The 17,694-nt window shown below is 37.6% G+C and overlaps 2 protein-coding genes across 4 annotated transcripts; both read left to right on the forward strand.

Annotated features, from left to right (window-relative positions):
• The first annotated feature begins 1,019 nt into the window (after window positions 1–1,019).
• LOC119256738 (keratin-associated protein 19-7-like) lies at window positions 1,020–8,094 on the forward strand. Of its 3 annotated transcripts, none has more exons than XM_037524503.1 (2): window positions 1,020–1,131; window positions 8,021–8,094. In XM_037524503.1, the coding sequence occupies exons 1-2, from the start codon at window positions 1,020–1,022 to the stop codon at window positions 8,092–8,094; spliced, it is 186 nt and encodes a 61-aa protein (XP_037380400.1). The 3 variants fall into 3 exon arrangements, with proteins under 3 accessions (XP_037380400.1, XP_037380401.1, XP_037380399.1); XM_037524504.1 differs by having other exon boundaries at window positions 1,020–1,110; window positions 8,003–8,094; XM_037524502.1 differs by lacking the exon at window positions 8,021–8,094 and adding an exon at window positions 1,223–1,295 and having other exon boundaries at window positions 1,020–1,132.
• Window positions 8,095–14,100: 6,006 nt separating this feature from the next.
• LOC119257110 (keratin-associated protein 19-2-like) lies at window positions 14,101–14,397 on the forward strand. Its single transcript, XM_037524810.1, has one exon. The coding sequence runs from the start codon at window positions 14,101–14,103 to the stop codon at window positions 14,395–14,397; it is 297 nt and encodes a 98-aa protein (XP_037380707.1).
• The last annotated feature ends 3,297 nt before the right edge of the window (window positions 14,398–17,694 follow it).

The raw sequence follows: 17,694 nt of genomic DNA on the forward strand, positions 1-17,694 counted from the left end.
TGTAAGGCAGCTGCCCACGATGGGAGAATAAACTCCCTAACTGCAATCATAGCCTCTATTTCAGATTTGTCTGCTGAAGGAAGGCTGAGTTGGAACAGTTAGGTTTTAGTCCTCACTTGTCATTAAAGGTAATTGTTTGTCTAAGATGTACCCTTCTCATCAGTTTTAAAAAAATGAAGTACACTGAAGTAAATGTTGCCTCAAGTCTCTTTGAGTTCTTAAATTTTATACTTTTATGATAAAATGGAATTTAGAATCTGAAATAAAAGTAGATTTGTAGAATGGGAGCTCTTTTTATTGATTAGCAGGAATTCTTTTTATGCAGTCTTCAGAAGTATCTACCAAGCAGGCTTTTTCTATAGGAGACAAGATGCTTGAGGAATTCCTTTGATTTCAGTTTGTAGCTCTTTTAAAAAATAAAATCATTGTTGCACCACCGGATGGGATTATCAGCTGACTTTGAAAGCACATTGTATTGAGACATACATCATACTTGATTGTCATGTTTTTATAAACTAGATTTCAGGGAACAATTATGATTCAGTTTATGTGAATTCTAGGGAGAAGAAAGATAATATCCTTGGCTTAGAAAACAGTCAACAACTGTGCAATGTCAAAGGAAAGAGTATACTTGAAGGGTAAATGCAGTCTCTCGTGATATAATTTGAAGGTGCCTGAAGCTATAGAGAATTGTTAATGGAATTTCAAATTCAGAAATGCAAACAATTATGGGGACGATAAATACAATGTCATCTTAATAATTAAATAATTTTCTAGGAATTTGACTGAAACAGAAAAGCAAATGTGTTGCATAATTTTTATGTAACTAGATACCTAAACAACTGGAAGTCATGGTTTGGTATTTGGAAATAAGATATTTGGCATAGTTGTCATGTAGTGCCTTATTGGCTGACATCAAGAGGCGTGCCTTTCCATACCCATCAGTGTATATAAATGTCCCTGCACAGTTATAGCCACAGAACTACCTACACCAAGTCAAACTCACACCCCCTGACACCATGAGCTACTACGGCAACTACTATGGAGGTCTGGGATATGGCTACGGAGGCTTCGGTGGCCTGGGCTGTGGCTGTGGCTGTGGCAGCTTCCGCAGATGGGGCTGTGGCTGTGGCTTTGGAGGTTACGGAGGCTATGGCTCTGGCTTTGGGGGTTATGGAGGCTATGGCTCTGGCTTTGGAGGTTATGGGGGCTATGGCTCTGTCTATGGGGGCTACAGGTGTGGCTGCTGTCGCCCGTCCTGCTGTGGAGGATATTGGTCTTCTGGCTTCTACTGAATAAATACTTGAAAATTTATTTATTCATTCATTCATTCATTCATTTATTTATTTTGTGGGACCCTAGCCGGCCGCCGGGGAACGAACTGGCACTGCAGAGGCTGCAGGCAGCCTCACAGCACAGTGCTCAACTGCTGCACCACCAGGAGAGGCCCAATACTTGAAAATTTATAATTCATGCACATAACCTTCTGTATGACTACTTCTTCTAGAAAATTTCTTTCCATCCTGTATACTTTGTTATCCTGTCTTGTAAGTTCAACTGCAGTTAGGACCACATGGATTCTGACAATGTGAAGAGGACTTGATGGACTGGATGATAGTGTTTGGTTAGTGGTGTTCTTTGGGGTCCCCTTCTAGATGGGGAAAGTCTTTATACTCCAAACAAAACTTTGCCTTTCAATATGTGATATCTAACAATAAACTTTTTCTGACATAGCAAATGTGTTTTGAATTTCATTCCTTTTATCACAACAAATTTGCTATAATGCATGAAGATAATCAACAACCATGGCGCTACTTTCTTCTTGGCTAAGAAATGTACCAATAGATTTTATTTCATGATTATGTCTTCCTTTCATGTTTCCATTACTCCTGTCTCTTCCCCCTTTTCCTTTTGTTCTCCTTCATCTTTCTCTCTCTCATAAATATTATCAAGATCTATATGTTTGTTTCCAACCAAATGTAGGGATTCTTTGTCTAAAAATTTAAGAGGCTCTGTGATATTAAACTTCAGCTTATTTTTCATTTTTTGATTCACTGGTTCTTGGAAATTATCATGATCATTTCAAAACAAAGTAAGGAAAAACTTCAGTTTGCATATAAATTAGTTTAGATCATTTGAGAAATGAAAGTGAATGTGTGATGTCAAAATATTAATAATTGTTAAATCTACAAAAATGGTCCTGTGCTTTCTTGTGTTTACTCTTCTCTTTTGTTTAAAATATTTTGTAAAATAAATGCATAAACCATTTATCCTGGCCTCAAATACATATTATCAATTGTACTAAATTAAATTTTATTCAGATGTGGAATATAGAAAAACAAAACAAAGGAACTAACAAAGCTGAGCTAAAACAAACCATAGGAAAATGACTGCAGACTTGGGGCTACTAGAGGGCCAAGGAGGTGTGGGAAAAAGGGGGAGGGAACCCAACAGTGTATGATCAAGGGATAAGGGTGCTTTGGTGGAGGTTATGGTGGTGAGATACATTTGAAGTCCTGTGAACCTATCTCCCTAAGTCATATCCCGTATTGTCAATAAATGTTACCTCAACAACCATGGGATAATGCTAAGTTAAGTAAGTCAGAAGGATGGTGTCACTAATATGGGGAATAGAGAATAAGTTAATAATTGGTTAAAGACAAACTTAAAAACTAGCCCTTGATAGCTGACTATAGAACTGAAGCACCAAGGAGGGAGGAGCTGGGGGTGGGGTAAAAACAAAATGGGAAGGAAGCACAATGGACTATGGTGGTGGGATGTCAGGAGTTGGTGGTGGGTGCACTATGGTATTGATACTTGATGACGTTGTCCAATATTACCACAATTAAAAACATTCTAATTCAAATTAAAAATAGGAAAACTAATGCAAAATGAAGTAAAAATACGAGTAGTTCTGAACTTCATGTAGACATTTAATCAATGATTAGAAATCTTGCCAAAAATACCAATTTCAGGTCAGATGGCTTTACAGATGAATATTAAACACGTTCTCTTTCAGAGAATAAGAGGGAACACATCTATACACTTGCAGCAAAATCTCAAAATTAAAATATAAGATTATTATCAGAAAAAGTCACACTCTGGTATTCCTATTAATTCAAATTTCTTAAAAACATAAAAGCAAATTTAATCTAGCAATATATGAAGTAAGCAATATATCACAATCAATTGAGATTTATTTGAAGAATGCAAGAAAAGCTTAACATTAGAACCACATATGCCCAAGTCAATATATTAGCCAAATAAATTGGGAAAAAACATAATATCTTATCCATAGTTTCTTTGAAATTCTTTGCCTATTAATTCCAGCATCACATCTGATTCTAATGATTGATTTTCTCTCTCAAGTGGGTTTTTTCCTTGCCTTTTTGGCATGCCTTGTATTTTTGTTGTTGAAAGTCAGATGTGTTTTACTTGGAACTTGGAGCTGAGACAGAGACCATTATTGTGAGAATTCCTGATGTGTGAGAGTTGGGTTGTGTTAAATGTGCTGTCCCCGTGGGAGCCAGAGGCTTATTTCCTTCTGACTAGAATTTACTAAGTGCTCTTCTTCAGAGAGAGTATGTAGCAGCTTTCTCTGCTGTGATCCATTATTCTACAGGAACCCCGTTGCTGTGATAAGGTTTAGGGGGAAGATCATTCTGCAATTTTACAACTAAATCTCGGTGTTTTAGTGGTCTTGCATCTCTGGGCTGGCTTTCACAGGTGCTCCTCAGTGACCTCGCTTACTGCCTTCCCTGGATGTCTGGTGTCCAATCTAACTCGAGTTCTGTTCCCTGTACACTCTTCTCCCTCTTAGGTGAGCCTGCAGGACTCAAAGAGGCTGGAGAAGAAGTAATTACCTTTCCCTAGGGTAAAGCTATGTCTAGGTCTTTTTCTTTGTTGAGTCGCCTTTTGTTATTGAGAAGACTCCAGAAGAGTTTCATAATGATTGCTTTTCCCTCCCTCTGCCAGAACCAGGAAGTTAATTTGACTTGAACTTGACCATTTTGAAAACCTGAAGAAATTATTGCAGGCAACCACTGGCCGGCCCTTAAAAACTTTGGACCCCGGGGTTTCTCATGGTAGTACCACTCAACCTCCACTAAGATGTCAAAATTGGGCCTCTCTCGTGGCACAAGGGGTTAAGTCTCAGCATTATTAAGCTATCGCCAGCCACTGCAGCACAAGTTCAATCCCAGGCCAGGGACCTCTCCTGTCTCACCTACTGCTCCCCTCAGCAGTGTATTTCAGTAGATCCTCCTGTTCTGCTCCCCGCCCTGTCTCTGATGAATCCTCTCATCTCTTCCCCTTCCTCCCGCCATACACACACATCTCTGGCCTACACCCAACTCTTGTATGCATAAATAGATAAAATAAATTTAAAAAATTATGTCAAAATGGCCATGTAAGCTGTTCGGGGCACCAGTGGCTTCTGTTCCAGGTAAGCAGAACTGGGTAGTGAGTATAAATGTACCCACTTTCTCCAGGCTTTTTTGCTCAGTTTGCTCCGAAATCAGTTACCTGGGAAGTCCAATAAAAATCAATAATTTTCGGGGTGCTTTTTCCCTGACCTTTTGCTTGTCACAAGAATGGAAGTGATGACTTGCAAGTGCTTTTTCATTAGAACAAGAAGTGAACCATAAAAAAGGACATCTAATAATAACAAACCTCTCCCCCTAAAACTAATGTGCTATTTGATGATAAAATAAATGTTTTTTTCTTGAGCTTATAAAGACATGGATTTCTTCTCTTATCAGTTCTATTTATCATTACCCTAACAATTTTTACTAGGCAAAAATAATAAAAGTAGTGTTATAATAATAATAATAACATAATAATCATATATTATAATCATATTATTCATATGCTAATATAGAAAACCATTTGACCATATCTAATTATTATTAATAAGTATAATAATTGGGAAATTATTATAATTTATAATAAATTTATCATTTAATTAGTATATACTTAGTTTACAAAATTGCATTGCTTTTGTACTTACATAGAAATAGAAAACCAAATTTAAAAATCCTTCAGGTTTATGAAAACAATGATAGCATCAAAATATTAAATACATGGTAACAGGGAAAAGATTAATGATAAACCTCTAACCTCTTCCCTCAGATGAGACAATTGTCAGATGAGACAATTTTGACCCTCAGTGATTAATGGAGTTTACTGGCTGAAAATGAAAATGAGTGAAAGAGAATTTGAATGGAATTTTCTGTTCACTGCTGATGTGCTATGAGTGCTTTTAGTGCTCTTTTAAACACTTTTAGTTTATTGTTAATAAACCTGAAACCTATGGACTATAGTTCTGTTGAAAATCAGAAGCTAATGAGCAGCCAGATGAAGCCTACACAAGGAGCAGAGTTCAGGTGCTGACTTCTAAATCTTGTCCAATCTGTGTCAGGAGAATCTTTATTTTTAATCTCATTATTAGATAAATGCAAATCAATATAACAGTGAGCTATCACCTCATACCTGTGAGCATGGCTATTATCCAAAAGATAAGAAATCAGTGTTGAAAAGAATGTCGACCAAATGGAAACCTTATACACTGTTGATGGAATATAAATTGGCACAGTCATTATGGAAGCAGTGAAGATGCTCAAAAAATTAAAAACAGAAATTTCATATGATCTTTTTGTTCTTTAAATTTTCACTCTCTTATTTGTCTCTTTCGAATGATAAACATTGATGATTAGTTCTTAATCAACTATCAATTACTTTCTTGTACTATGTTTACATATCCTCATATTTGGTTTTGTTTTAGATAAAAAATTAAATAGATTCAATTCTTGAACATAATCTTGGGCCAAACTTTTCCATATAATTTGGATCCTCCATTGGGTCCGGTAATCCCTAACATTTTGATTAGCTAAAAACTAATTTTTTTAATAGCTGGGATATTAGATGGACATAATGGTCAGATACAAAATGTTTGGCTCATATTTTCTTTCCTTGGAAAAAGTTGCAAAATTATTGCTTTGCTTTGTGTGCTGCCTCAGAGGGTATAATTCTTTGGTCTTTGTAAGTTATTTGATCTTTTTCTGGATGCGCTGAATATTTTTTTTGTTTTCTTCTTTCTTGTGTTAAAATACATATTAGAATTTACCATTTTCACTGCTTTTAATTGTTAGGTTAGAGACCAGAATAAAGACAAAATAGGTTTGGTGATGAAAAACAGGTGTTTTTTTGGTGAATTTAAGGAGTTTAATATTTTTCCCAATGACTAAAAGATACAGTGTCTTAAAAATGAAATGATCAGACTTGTTTTTTAGTATCTCAACTTGAACTCAGCATGGAGAACAAATGAGATGAGGGCCTTTTCTTTGGGGTATGAGGACCTTTAGGAAACCTCTTACATTAACGCAGGAGAAAGTGACAGAGGGTTAAATGAAGTGACAGCAATGAAAATTTTGAGTAGTATTTTTTTTTTAAGATTTTATTTATTTATACAAGCACTGGGTACAGTCAGAAGCACAGGAGGGTGAGAGAATTCATCAGAGCCAGAGCGGGGAACAGAACAGGCAGACCGACGAAGTACACTGCTGAGGGGAGCAGTGGGCGCGACAGGAGAGGTCTGCGCGCCATGTGGGAAACTCTCCGGCGGCTGGGGATTGAACCAATGCTGCAGAGGCTGTGGGCAGCTTCACAGCCCGGCACTCAACCACTGCACCACGGGAGAGGCCCCACAAATTTGAGTAGTAGTAATGAAATATTATTTAAGTGGTTCAGTGGGTGACCAAGTGGGTGCAAATTTCTGATGGTCAGTCTGGAGAAAAATATGAGTGAGAATTCAAAATCACAGTGTGGTACGTGGCTTGAGTGACTAATATACAGCAAAGAGACAGTTTTTGGGGAAGATATGTAATTTGAGTATAGTTCAAATGGCAGATCCTCACTCTTCAAATCAATGGAGTTGATGTTTAAAAACTCTTTTGAAAGTCATTAGTATATTCATTGTTATTAAAAATAACATTTAATGAACTTCCAAGGAGAAGTGCATTCTTTGAATACATAGGGAAAGGGACACTTTTAAAGGTAATGGAGGGATAAGGAATTGTGAAAAAGACTAATAAGGAATTAGAAGAGAAAGCTAATTGAAAGTTTGCCATAGAAAATGTGAGAAGGGAGCTTAGCACAATGGAGGATGGTGGTAGCGCAGCAATGCCAAATGTCAAGAAAAGTTTAACAAGCCAAAACAAACTGAACAAAAAAGCAAAAAGAAAAAAACAAGTTGAAAAATGAGGTTTGCTCTAAATTTGATATCTGGAAAGCACTAATGACTTTGTACCTTTGTCCTGAACACCATGGAGAAAAGACCTTGGGTTTTTAGAATGATAAGTAGCTAAGACAATGGAATGCAAATTAAAGAGAGAAGCAATCTGAGGTTATGTAATTACAAGGCTACTGGAAGCTATCAGCCAGATTAGACCATTTTAATTAGAACACCAGCATGGCCTTTGAAGAAGCTAATATCATCATTTTTCATCTTGGAAGCATTTTGTACTTAGGAATGCAAACTCGCTGAAAAATAATTATTATTACCAAAGGTCCTTTAATAAGAATCTAGAACTTTTGGTAAGTAAGAAAAAGAACTATTCAAAAAATGTGTGGACTTTAAATTATTCTGTTATATAGAAATGAGTTCACTTGGCAGTGATATTTACCACACCCACTTCTGAGGGTATAAACCCCCTCTGGGAAGCTAGAGACACTCAAACTGTGGGAAATCATCTACAGCCGCCAACCAAACTTACCTCCCCTGACACCATGAGCTACTCTGGCAGCTACTATGGAGGCCGGGGCTACGGCTACGGAGGCTTCGGTGGCCTGGGCTGTGGCTGTGGCTGTGGCAGCTTCCGCAGATGGGGCTGCGGCTGTGGCTGTGGCTATGGAGACTACAGAGGCTATGGGGGTTATGGAGGCTATGGGGGTTATGGAGGCTATGGGGGTTATGGAGGCTATGGAGGGTATGGAGGTTATGGAGGTTATGGGGGTTATGGAGGTTATGGGGGCTACAGGTGTGGCTGCTGCCGCCCATCCTGCTGTGGAGGATATGGCTTCTCCGGCTCCTACTAGAAGCCTGTAGATCCTCACACTCTCTCCCCATGCAGCTGGCCATATGCTTCACCCATGGCGGCACTTTTCTTGATGTAGAGAAAGTATCACTTATTGGCCTCACTGTGGCAGCAAGGAACTAGCCCTTTTCTCTCTGGAAGAATCTGGAACTTTTCCACTGATCAGGAAAAATTATACATTATTATTTGATCACTAAAATCTTTTGTGACTATGTATAACCTATATTTTAAAAGATTTTTGAATAAAGATATTTGACTGACATAGGAAATGTGGTTTAATTGGTTCATTTCGGTACATTTCTGATGGGTATGAAGGATTTAACTCAGGACACAGCTTTTCTTTCTTCTGAAGTGGTGTTTTGATTCATCAATGTTTTGTTTCATGAATGAATTTGATTCAACAAAGGTTCACTGTATGTGCAAGTCATTGCCCTAAGTCTTGAGGATCCGGGGTGATAAGTTGGATAGGACTCTGTATATCCACGCATCCTCACCTTCCTTTGCAATGGTTTGTGTGTGTGATTTTGATTTTATAAAATCATTTTGTGCATATTATTTTTATGACTTTAAAATGAATTGCAAACTTTATTCCAATCAGCATGGTGTGTATACTGAGGCTTATCTGAGACAGCAAATCTACAGTGGTGAAAATAAGATTTACATTAATATGTAAGATCAAAAATTACTATATAAATGCCCTTGTACCCAGTGATGCTGAATCTTCAAATTTCTAATGCCCCATATAGATGTGCATATTAAAGACTTTTTTCTATCTCAAATTAAAAATATATAAATGTAGATGTATAGGTAGGTAGTGAGAGAGAGAGAGAGGAATCTACTCTGCTTCCTTAAGAAGTTAATTTAATTGACTTCTGTTTTCTAGCCTGCAAAGTGAGTTTCTCGCTTCCAAAAGGTATTCTCTCTCAAAAGTAAAATTGAAGAGTGAATTTAAAACAAGAAGTGCGTTTACCAATTTATTTCCTGGAGTATACTTTTATTTATTTTATTTACATTTCTTTAGGTAACATTAATTTATATTGCATATGTTTTCAGGATATAGACACACACCTTTACAAATGTATCTTATTACACCACACCCACCACAAAAGCCTCAATAATCCTCCACCATCATCCACCGAACCCTTAGCCCTTTTAACTTGGGGTATACATTTAGATCATTTGTTTTTAACAGGTTTATTATGGGTTCCAGGCTTTCTAGTAATCTGAACTTCCTTGAAATATCACTATTTTGGATAGTACTCAAGGTCTCATCAGTTTCCTGCATTATAGAAATACTTGATATCACTTTCTGCCCTATTCCTCATGAGCTCTGTTTTTGTGGCCACTTTCAGTGTTTTGAACTCTCCAGAATATGTCATCTGAAATGTTAGTACAAGGACTTTGTACACTGGAATGGGATCTGGGGGAGATGGTGTGACAATTACATCAAAAGGTGAAAAATAAACTGACACTGCACCATGCTCCTCTAGATTGTGCCTGGTAGGCTTATTGCAATTCTTTTTTTTTTAAATATTTATTTATTTATACAAACAAGAACTGGGGTACAGGCCAGAGGTGCAGGGTGGGAGGATTCACCAGATATTGGGGAGCAGAACAGGCAGATTGACTGAAATATACTGCTGAGGGGAGCAGCGGGCGAGACAGGAGAGGTCTGCTGTGCCATGTGGGTAGCTCCCTGGCTGGCTGGGATAGAACTCGTGATGCAAAAGCTGCAGGGTGGGAGGATTCACCAGATATTGGGGAGCAGAACAGGCAGATTGACTGAAATATACTGCTGAGGGGAGCAGCGGGCGAGACAGGAGAGGTCTGCTGTGCCATGTGGGTAGCTCCCTGGCTGGCTGGGATAGAACTTGTGCTGCAAAAGCTGCAGATAACTTCATAGTGCTGTGCTTAACCCCTTGCACCACCAGGGAGGTCCAGCTTATTGCAATTCTTAATAATGATGAGGATGGAAAATGTTGAATTCACGTTACTATGGTTTATTTTGCTGTCTTTTCCTAAAGCATGGTCATTTGATGAACTTTGGAGGCATCTGCTCAATGCTTAATTTTAATATAACATCTTGCTGGGGAAGAACTGGGTTCCAGGGACATTTACATATCATTTAATCTTAAAACCTTTAAATACAATAAAATTGGAAATAGACCTGGCAAAAGATTTTTCTCATTCTTTAAGCAGGCTTTTAATGACTGCTGGCTATTTTCTTTCTAGTACGAAATAAGGAAATCATAAATACTTAGAGCAATGTAGTGGCATGGATGCTGCTTTTTTATTAATTAATGGTTTATTGTGTCAAATTGCTGTGAAATAAAATTGTTCACTTTTATTGAGAAATTAATTCAGATCTAAATGATTTGTTCCATATTTATTTGCTGGACTGTAGAACTAGGGGGCAGACTTGTGAATTACCATCACAGGTAATAACTGCGCTGATGATCTTGTCTCTATTATTGCACAAGCTTTGAGTTCAGGCTCTGTATCTGCCTCTTATATTAATAACCTACCTCACAGAGAAATGTGCTCAATGAAAGTCTGTTAAAGGAAAAAAAATCATTAATAGGATTTTGTGATCCAAAGAAGCTATGGATTAGGACTAATTGGAACTTTCAATGACAGAAGCAATGGGCAACATGAAAAATTGTAAACTATTAGCAATTCATTTCCCAGTCTTAATTAGAAACCAGATTGTATATTTAGCTGTTATATTTTGATTCTTAAACATTTTTGGAGGCATTTCCTTCACATAATTTGAATTAAGAATAAAGTGAGAAGAATTTCACTTAAGTCACATTTGTTTGATCACAGAATTTTAACAAAATCTCTCAGACTTTCAGAAATCATTACAAAATTGCATAATTCTACTTCCAAATGCAAAATACTTTTACAAAATGAAACATTTTTCGGCTATAAGTCACAGAGTTGTTGATAAGATCAAAGAAAGTTATGTATGTGAAATTGTTTTGAAATTACTAATTTCACTTTAAATAAATTACTTTGCAAAAACATTTTTTAAAGATTTATTTATGCATACAAGAAATGGGGTACAGGCCAGAGGTGTGGGGGCGGTGAGAGGATTCACCAGAGACAGAGTGGAGAACAGAACAGGCAGATTGACTGAAACACACTGCTGAGGGGAGCAGCGGGCGAGTTAGAAGAGGTCTGCTGTGTCAAGTGGGTAGCTCCCTGGTCAGAGATTGAACCTGTGCTGCAGTGGCTGAGGACAACTTCATAGGTTGTGTCTTAACCCCTTGCGCTACCAGGAAGGCATGCAAAAACATTTTTTGGCAGGTTTTTTTTCCCCCCAAAAAAAATCATAGTTGCTTCAAAAATAAATTTTTACTGAATATATTGTTCAAGGGAAATGTCATTACATTTTTTTTTTTTTTGGTTTTGGTTTTATTTTTTTTTATTTTTATTTTTATTTTTTTTAATAATAAATTTTATTTTTATATTCCCCATACAATTGCAGCCCCCCCATTCTGACCCAATCCCTCCCCTCCCGCCCCCGCCCCCTAAAAGTGTCTCTGGTTCATAGTTTTTTGTTGATTTTGATTTTCACTTTCTTATAGTTATTCATTTTCCTGGTCCCTTATTTAAGTTTTCTAGATTCCTGCTATGAGTGAGACCATCCGGTATTTTTCTTTTTCTTTTTGGCTTATTTCGCTGAGCATGATCCCTTCCAGCGCCATCCATGTTGCTGCAAATTGCATGTGTTTATCTTTTTTGAATGCTGAGTAATATTCCCTGGTGTATATGTACCACATCTTCTTGATCCAGTCATCTATTTTTGGGCATTTGGGTTGTTTCCAAAGCTTAGCTATTGTAAACAGTGCTGCTATAAACATAGGGGTGCAGGTGCTCTTTGGAATTGATGTTTCTGTGTCCTTTGGGTAAATACCTAGGTGTGGAATTGCTGGATCATATGGAAGCTCTATGTTTAGTAGGTCCAGAAATCTCCACACAGCTCTCCACAGTGGTTGGACCAGTTTGCACTCCCACCAACAGTGCAGAAGACTTCCTTTTTCTCCACACCCTCGCCAACATTTGTTGTTGTTAGTTTTTTTAATATGTGCCATTCTCACTGGTGTAAGATGGTATCTCATGGTAGTTTTGATTTGCATTTCCCTGATGACCTCACACCATACACAAAAATCAACTCAAAATGGATTAAAGAACTAGACATAAGACCTGAAACCATAAAATATATAGAAGGAAATATAGGCGAAACACTACGTGATTTGCACATCAAAGACATCTTTACAGACACATCACCCAAAGCAGTGATAGTGAAGGCAAAGATAAACAGCTGGGACTACATCAAATTAAAGAGCTTCTGCACAGCAAAAGAGACAATAACAAAAACAAAGAGAAAACCCACCAACTGGGAGAACATTTTTGCACCCAACACTAATGATAAAGGACTGATCACAAAAATCTGCAAAGAGCTGATGAGACTCAACAACAAAGAAAATAATCCTGTCAAAAAATGGGCAGAAGAGCTAAAAAGAAACTTGTCTGAAGAGGAAATGCAAATGGCCAACAGGCATATGAAAAAATGTTCAACATCACTTGTCATTACATTTAACAATGAAAATTCTCATCCCTGGATTTCCTAGTAGGTCAGAGATATGCTCTTGATCACACATATGTTTTACCTTGGGTTAATTCTGTGTCTGAGAGTTCCTTCAGGAAGTGATATAATTGCTGTCTTTTCAGGACATTTCACACTCAAGGCTCAAAAGGTCAGAGAGAGAGCCTTATGGAGAGCTTGCTTATGGAAATCTTAGCTAGATTAAGTTTTGTAATATTGACAGTTCTGCCACTTAGGGAACAATGAGCATTCATCGCTTTTGTGAGATAATGGATGTGTAATTTAAGTTAACATTTTGTGGTTTGAGTGCAAAAATGGTCCTGTTGCCAATCAACAATGAAACTATTGTTTTGTATTATCTTTCAGGTATATCATTGGTTTCCATTAGATCATTTAGATGCTTGTTATTGGTGATTTTATTATAAAAAATGAATCTATAGACAACTAGCAGACAAAATCAATGTATCTTTTACATTGGTTTCTCTTTGGCTCAAGAAAGAAAATCCAACAGGTTCAAGAGAGGAGAGAGAGAGGGATGAGAACAAAGTGGGGGGGCTCACAATGGACTATGGGTGCCTGGGTGGTGGGTGTACTATGATAGTAACACCTGAAGGGGAGGAATCCTGCACTTCAAACCTACAAGCAATGGTGTAAATTAGCATTACCTCCATTAAAAAATTAATAATATATTGTAAAAATATATAAGAATATGATGTTGAATTCTTTCATGACCTAGACCAGGCTGGTAAATTATATGGAAATTCAATATTAAATTCACTGCCAAATTCAGATCTTTGAGAAAAATATTATAAATTCAGTGTATTGTGAAAAAAAATCCCATAAGTTCTTTCTAAAAAGAGTATGAAATTGATGGTGGTCAACCTTATAAACAACTGAATTCAGTTAGAAACATTAAATTCTCAAAATTGTAATGGAGCAGAGTGAACTAGAAAAGTAGCATACTTTAGAATTTAAACAAGCATCACCAGCATTTTTTTTGCAGCCCTATTACCTAATCAGCATTGTACCCTAGGATATTGCCATCAATCAATAGAGTGAATTCATCATTCTGAATGACAATGAGGGGCTGTGATGCCTGACCAAAGGGTTTTATGGCAGTACTCACCTCACATGTGTCTTTGAAGGCACAATAATCATTGTCAACATGGACACAGAGTATTTCATTGGAATCTGTTCAAACAGTCCTAAATTGGAAGACAAAGAAATGAAAGAGAATGCCTTTCATGTCTTTGAGGCCATGGAATGAGGATTATACTGGTCTATATTTATCGCCACACCTCTTTCTGAGCTATATAAGAGTCCTTGGGCAGAAGGAGACATTTACACTTGAGAAACACTCCTTCCTTTCAACCCAAATCCACAATTCCTGACACCATGAGCTACTACGGCAGCTACTACGGAGGCCGGGGCTATGGCTACGGAGGCTTTGGTGGCCTGGGCTGTGGCTTTGGAGGCTATGGAGGATATGGCTCTGGATTTGGAAGCTATGGAAGATACGGCTCTGGATTTGGAGGTTATGGAGGCTATGGCTCTGGATTTGGAGGTTATGGAGGCTATGGCTCTGGATTTGGAGGTTATGGAGGCTATGGCTCTGGATTTGGAGGTTATGGAGGCTATGGCTCTGGATTTGGAGGTTATGGGGGATATGGCTCTGGATTTGGAGCCTATTGATATGGATTCTCCAGCTCCTACTGAAAAGAATAACACAACTGGTACTTTGGAACTTTAGACCTCAACCTACTGCAAGCTCTTCAACTCTTTCTATGCACTTCAAAATCCTGATGCCTCTATGACTGCCTGACCATCTGTACAATGAAAAGTGTCAGATCTCAGAGAGAAACCCTGATGAATAATAACAACAGAGCCTCATCCCAGAAGGTGACTGGGCACGTCACAGATGGGGTCACATGTGGCATCTCCTTGGTTATTTTTCAATAAAGCTGTTTCGTTGCATGAACACTGTATGTTTTTATTTATCTCATTGGTAATGTTTACTAATTTTAAAGTTATCACACTGATGATTCTGCTTTAGAAAGTATTTTGGGGATGGCCGTTGCAGAGGACTTCATGTTATTATTTTTTTTTTTTGAGATTGATTTACTTATGCCTACAAGAACTGGGATACAGACCAGAGGTGTGAGGGATGAGAGGATTCACCAGAGATAGAGTGGGGAAAAGAACAGGTGGACCAACTGAAATATACTGCTGAGGGGAGCAGCAGGCGAGACAGGGAGAAGTCTGATGTGGGCAGCCACCTGGCCGGCCGGGAATTGATCTTGTGTGGCAGAGGCTGTGGATAGCTTCATAGTGCTGTAATTAACAACTTGTGCCACCAAGAAGGCCCTCATATTATGTTTTTTTATTAAATGTTTGGTTTCTTCTTTTAGTATCTACCTTAAAATTAAGTCCTTTTATCGTTTCTTAAAAACCTGTTCAAGTGTTACAGCAAGAATCATGATATGGAAACATTTTTTTTCTTAGCGATGCTTGCAAGGCTGACATTTCTTAGAAGTGATGATTAGAAAGCTAATTACCAATTGGTGCAAGCGATGGCTTGGGGATTCAGAGTGCCTTCAAGTTTAGTAAGAGAGAGAAGAGTGACTTGAAAGATTGTGCCAGGCTCTTTGTAATAAAGACTGCTCTTTCTTTCTTATAAGTCCTAAGAGAAGAATAATGAGATTGTTGATTCTTATTTCCCTGAGATTTATTAATAGTTGGAGGGTAGTTGAATGACACAAAAATCAAAGATGAAAGAAGAGATTTTGAGGTTAAGCTGCTCTGAACCTGCAGTGGGCAGGCTTCTAGAACTGTGCTTAGCACAAAACATCAGTTCCATAATTATTTGTTAAATAAACAAAACAAATTAGTGAGAATGGGGGGAGTAATTGAAGTTATGGGTAAGATAATTTGCAAGCTTATATATATGTACATATATATATATACATATTTTATCATTAATTTTCTAAATAATCTGAAACATGAGAAATAAAGTATAAAGAAGCATTTAAGTTTCTGACCAATGCTATGTAGTAGTTAGAATAGTGGGGAAAATTGATTTTGGAGACAAGTAAACAGGGATTGAATACCCTCTTCACGACCCACTGACTAACTGTATAGGCAAATTTCTTAACTTCATTATACATCTTTTTTTATCAGTGAAATCTGATAATTTTTACTTTTGAGAACTGTTGTAAAATAAAGCTACTCCCACCATACATATATGCATCCAAGCACATATGCTTATATTGTGACGTATCAGACATACCTGGTGATTTCGTTCATTTCCTAGGACTTATCCCACCATCTGTCCTTGGGCACTTAGGTCGGTTCCATGATGTGACTATATTGTGAAAAATGCTGCTGGGAACACAGGGCATGCTCTTTTGTCCTTCTGTATTAGTCTTTCCATATTCTTTGGTAAATACATACCTGTGGTACTGATAGATCACAAAGAATATTACAAAGCCATTAAGAAAGATAAAGTAGGGGTCTCCCTGGTGGTATAAGGGGTTAAGTCTCACCACTATCAAACTATTAGGAGCCACTGCAGAACAAGTTTGATCCCTGGCCAGGGAGCTACCCACATGGCACAGCAGACCTCTTCTGTCCCACCCGCTGCTCCCCTCAGCAGTGTATTTCAGTAGATCTCCCTGTTCTGCTCCCCACTCAGACTCTGGTGAATCCTCTCACCCCCTGTACCTCTGGCCTGCACTCCAGCCGATGTATGCATAAATAAATAAAATATTTTAAAAAAAGAAAGATAAAATAGTGCCTTTTGGGGTAAAATGGATGGAATTTAAGGTGATTAGTTTCAGTGAAATAAGACAGAAAGTGAAGGACAGTTGCCAGGTAGTTTCACTCATTTGCAGAATAAGGTAGCTAAAGAAAACAAACTGGCAAGACACAATAAAAAATAATAACTGGACTGTGAAAAATGTATTGGTTACTCGAGGGGATCAAGGGGTAGAAAATGATCGTGGAGGGAAAGTGATTGGGTCTGGGCCTTGACGCTTTGGTGGAGGGTGATTAAAGCATATGCACATAGGCAGAGATGAAGTTATAATCCCAGAATTATATAGTTGTGTTAACAATTGGCAAGTTAACAAAATTAGAAAAATATAAAATATTACCTAGGGCTGCCTAGGTGTCATAGACTGGGTGGCTTAAAACAAGATAATTTTTTTGTCTCATTACCCTGAAAACTAGAAGTTCACATAAGGGGGTCAGCAAGGTTAGAGTTCCTCTAAAACTTGTTGGAGAAGCCCCCGAGGTAATCTGACATTCCTTACCTGGCAGATGCAGTGCTCCAATCTCCCTTTTTTGTTACCTGGTGTTCTTCCTGGGTATGTTTGTGTCCAAATTTCCTCCTCTGATATGGACGCAAGTTGAATTCAATAATCAGACTGAGTGAGGACTACCATAATGACCTCACTTTTATCTCATCTCAACTTGATGAAATCCACAAAGACCCTATTTCCAAATAAAATCACATCCACAAGTATGGGGGCACAGGTTAGAACTTAAATATATCTTTTTTGAGGGGGGCATAATCTAACCCCTATTGGTGATCAGTAATGTGTGCTTAATATAATTTTATTTAGATCATATAACTAATAGGTGATAGACTGGAAACATGATTCAACATGTTTTGATTTCAGTCTTCAAATTCTTTCCAAATTTCTGAACATCTCTTCCTATAACTGAGAAACATATGGGAAGGGAAAATGATGACTTTGTTTTAGAATGGACTGTGTTTAAACCTATAATTAGAGGTCATTTATAACTGCCTATTAGAGAGATTGTGGTTTTAATTTATATCTTCTCATAAATATGTACAGCTAAACAGCCTCATCAACAAAAGCAGAGACATTAGCCCAAGGCAGCTTATAATCAATTTTAGAGAACTGGCTTGTGATTTTTTACTATCTGTTCAAATTAATTATGCAAACCAAGCTTTTCTCCAAGTTT

This window comes from Talpa occidentalis, unplaced genomic scaffold, assembly GCF_014898055.3.
Source record: "Talpa occidentalis isolate TD23 unplaced genomic scaffold, MPIMG_talOcc4v2.1 talOcc4.4, whole genome shotgun sequence".
NCBI classification, from domain to species: domain Eukaryota; kingdom Metazoa; phylum Chordata; class Mammalia; order Eulipotyphla; family Talpidae; genus Talpa; species Talpa occidentalis.

Coding starts and splice junctions, on each gene's coding strand:
- LOC119256738 (XM_037524503.1), top strand. CDS start 1,020: ATGAGCTACTACGGCAACTACTATGGAGGTCTGGGATATGGCTACGGA. Junction 1,132..8,020: donor CAGATGGGGCTGTGGCTGTG/GCTTTGGAGGTT, acceptor GGGGTTATGGAG/GTTATGGGGGCTACAGGTGT.
- LOC119257110 (XM_037524810.1), top strand. CDS start 14,101: ATGAGCTACTACGGCAGCTACTACGGAGGCCGGGGCTATGGCTACGGA.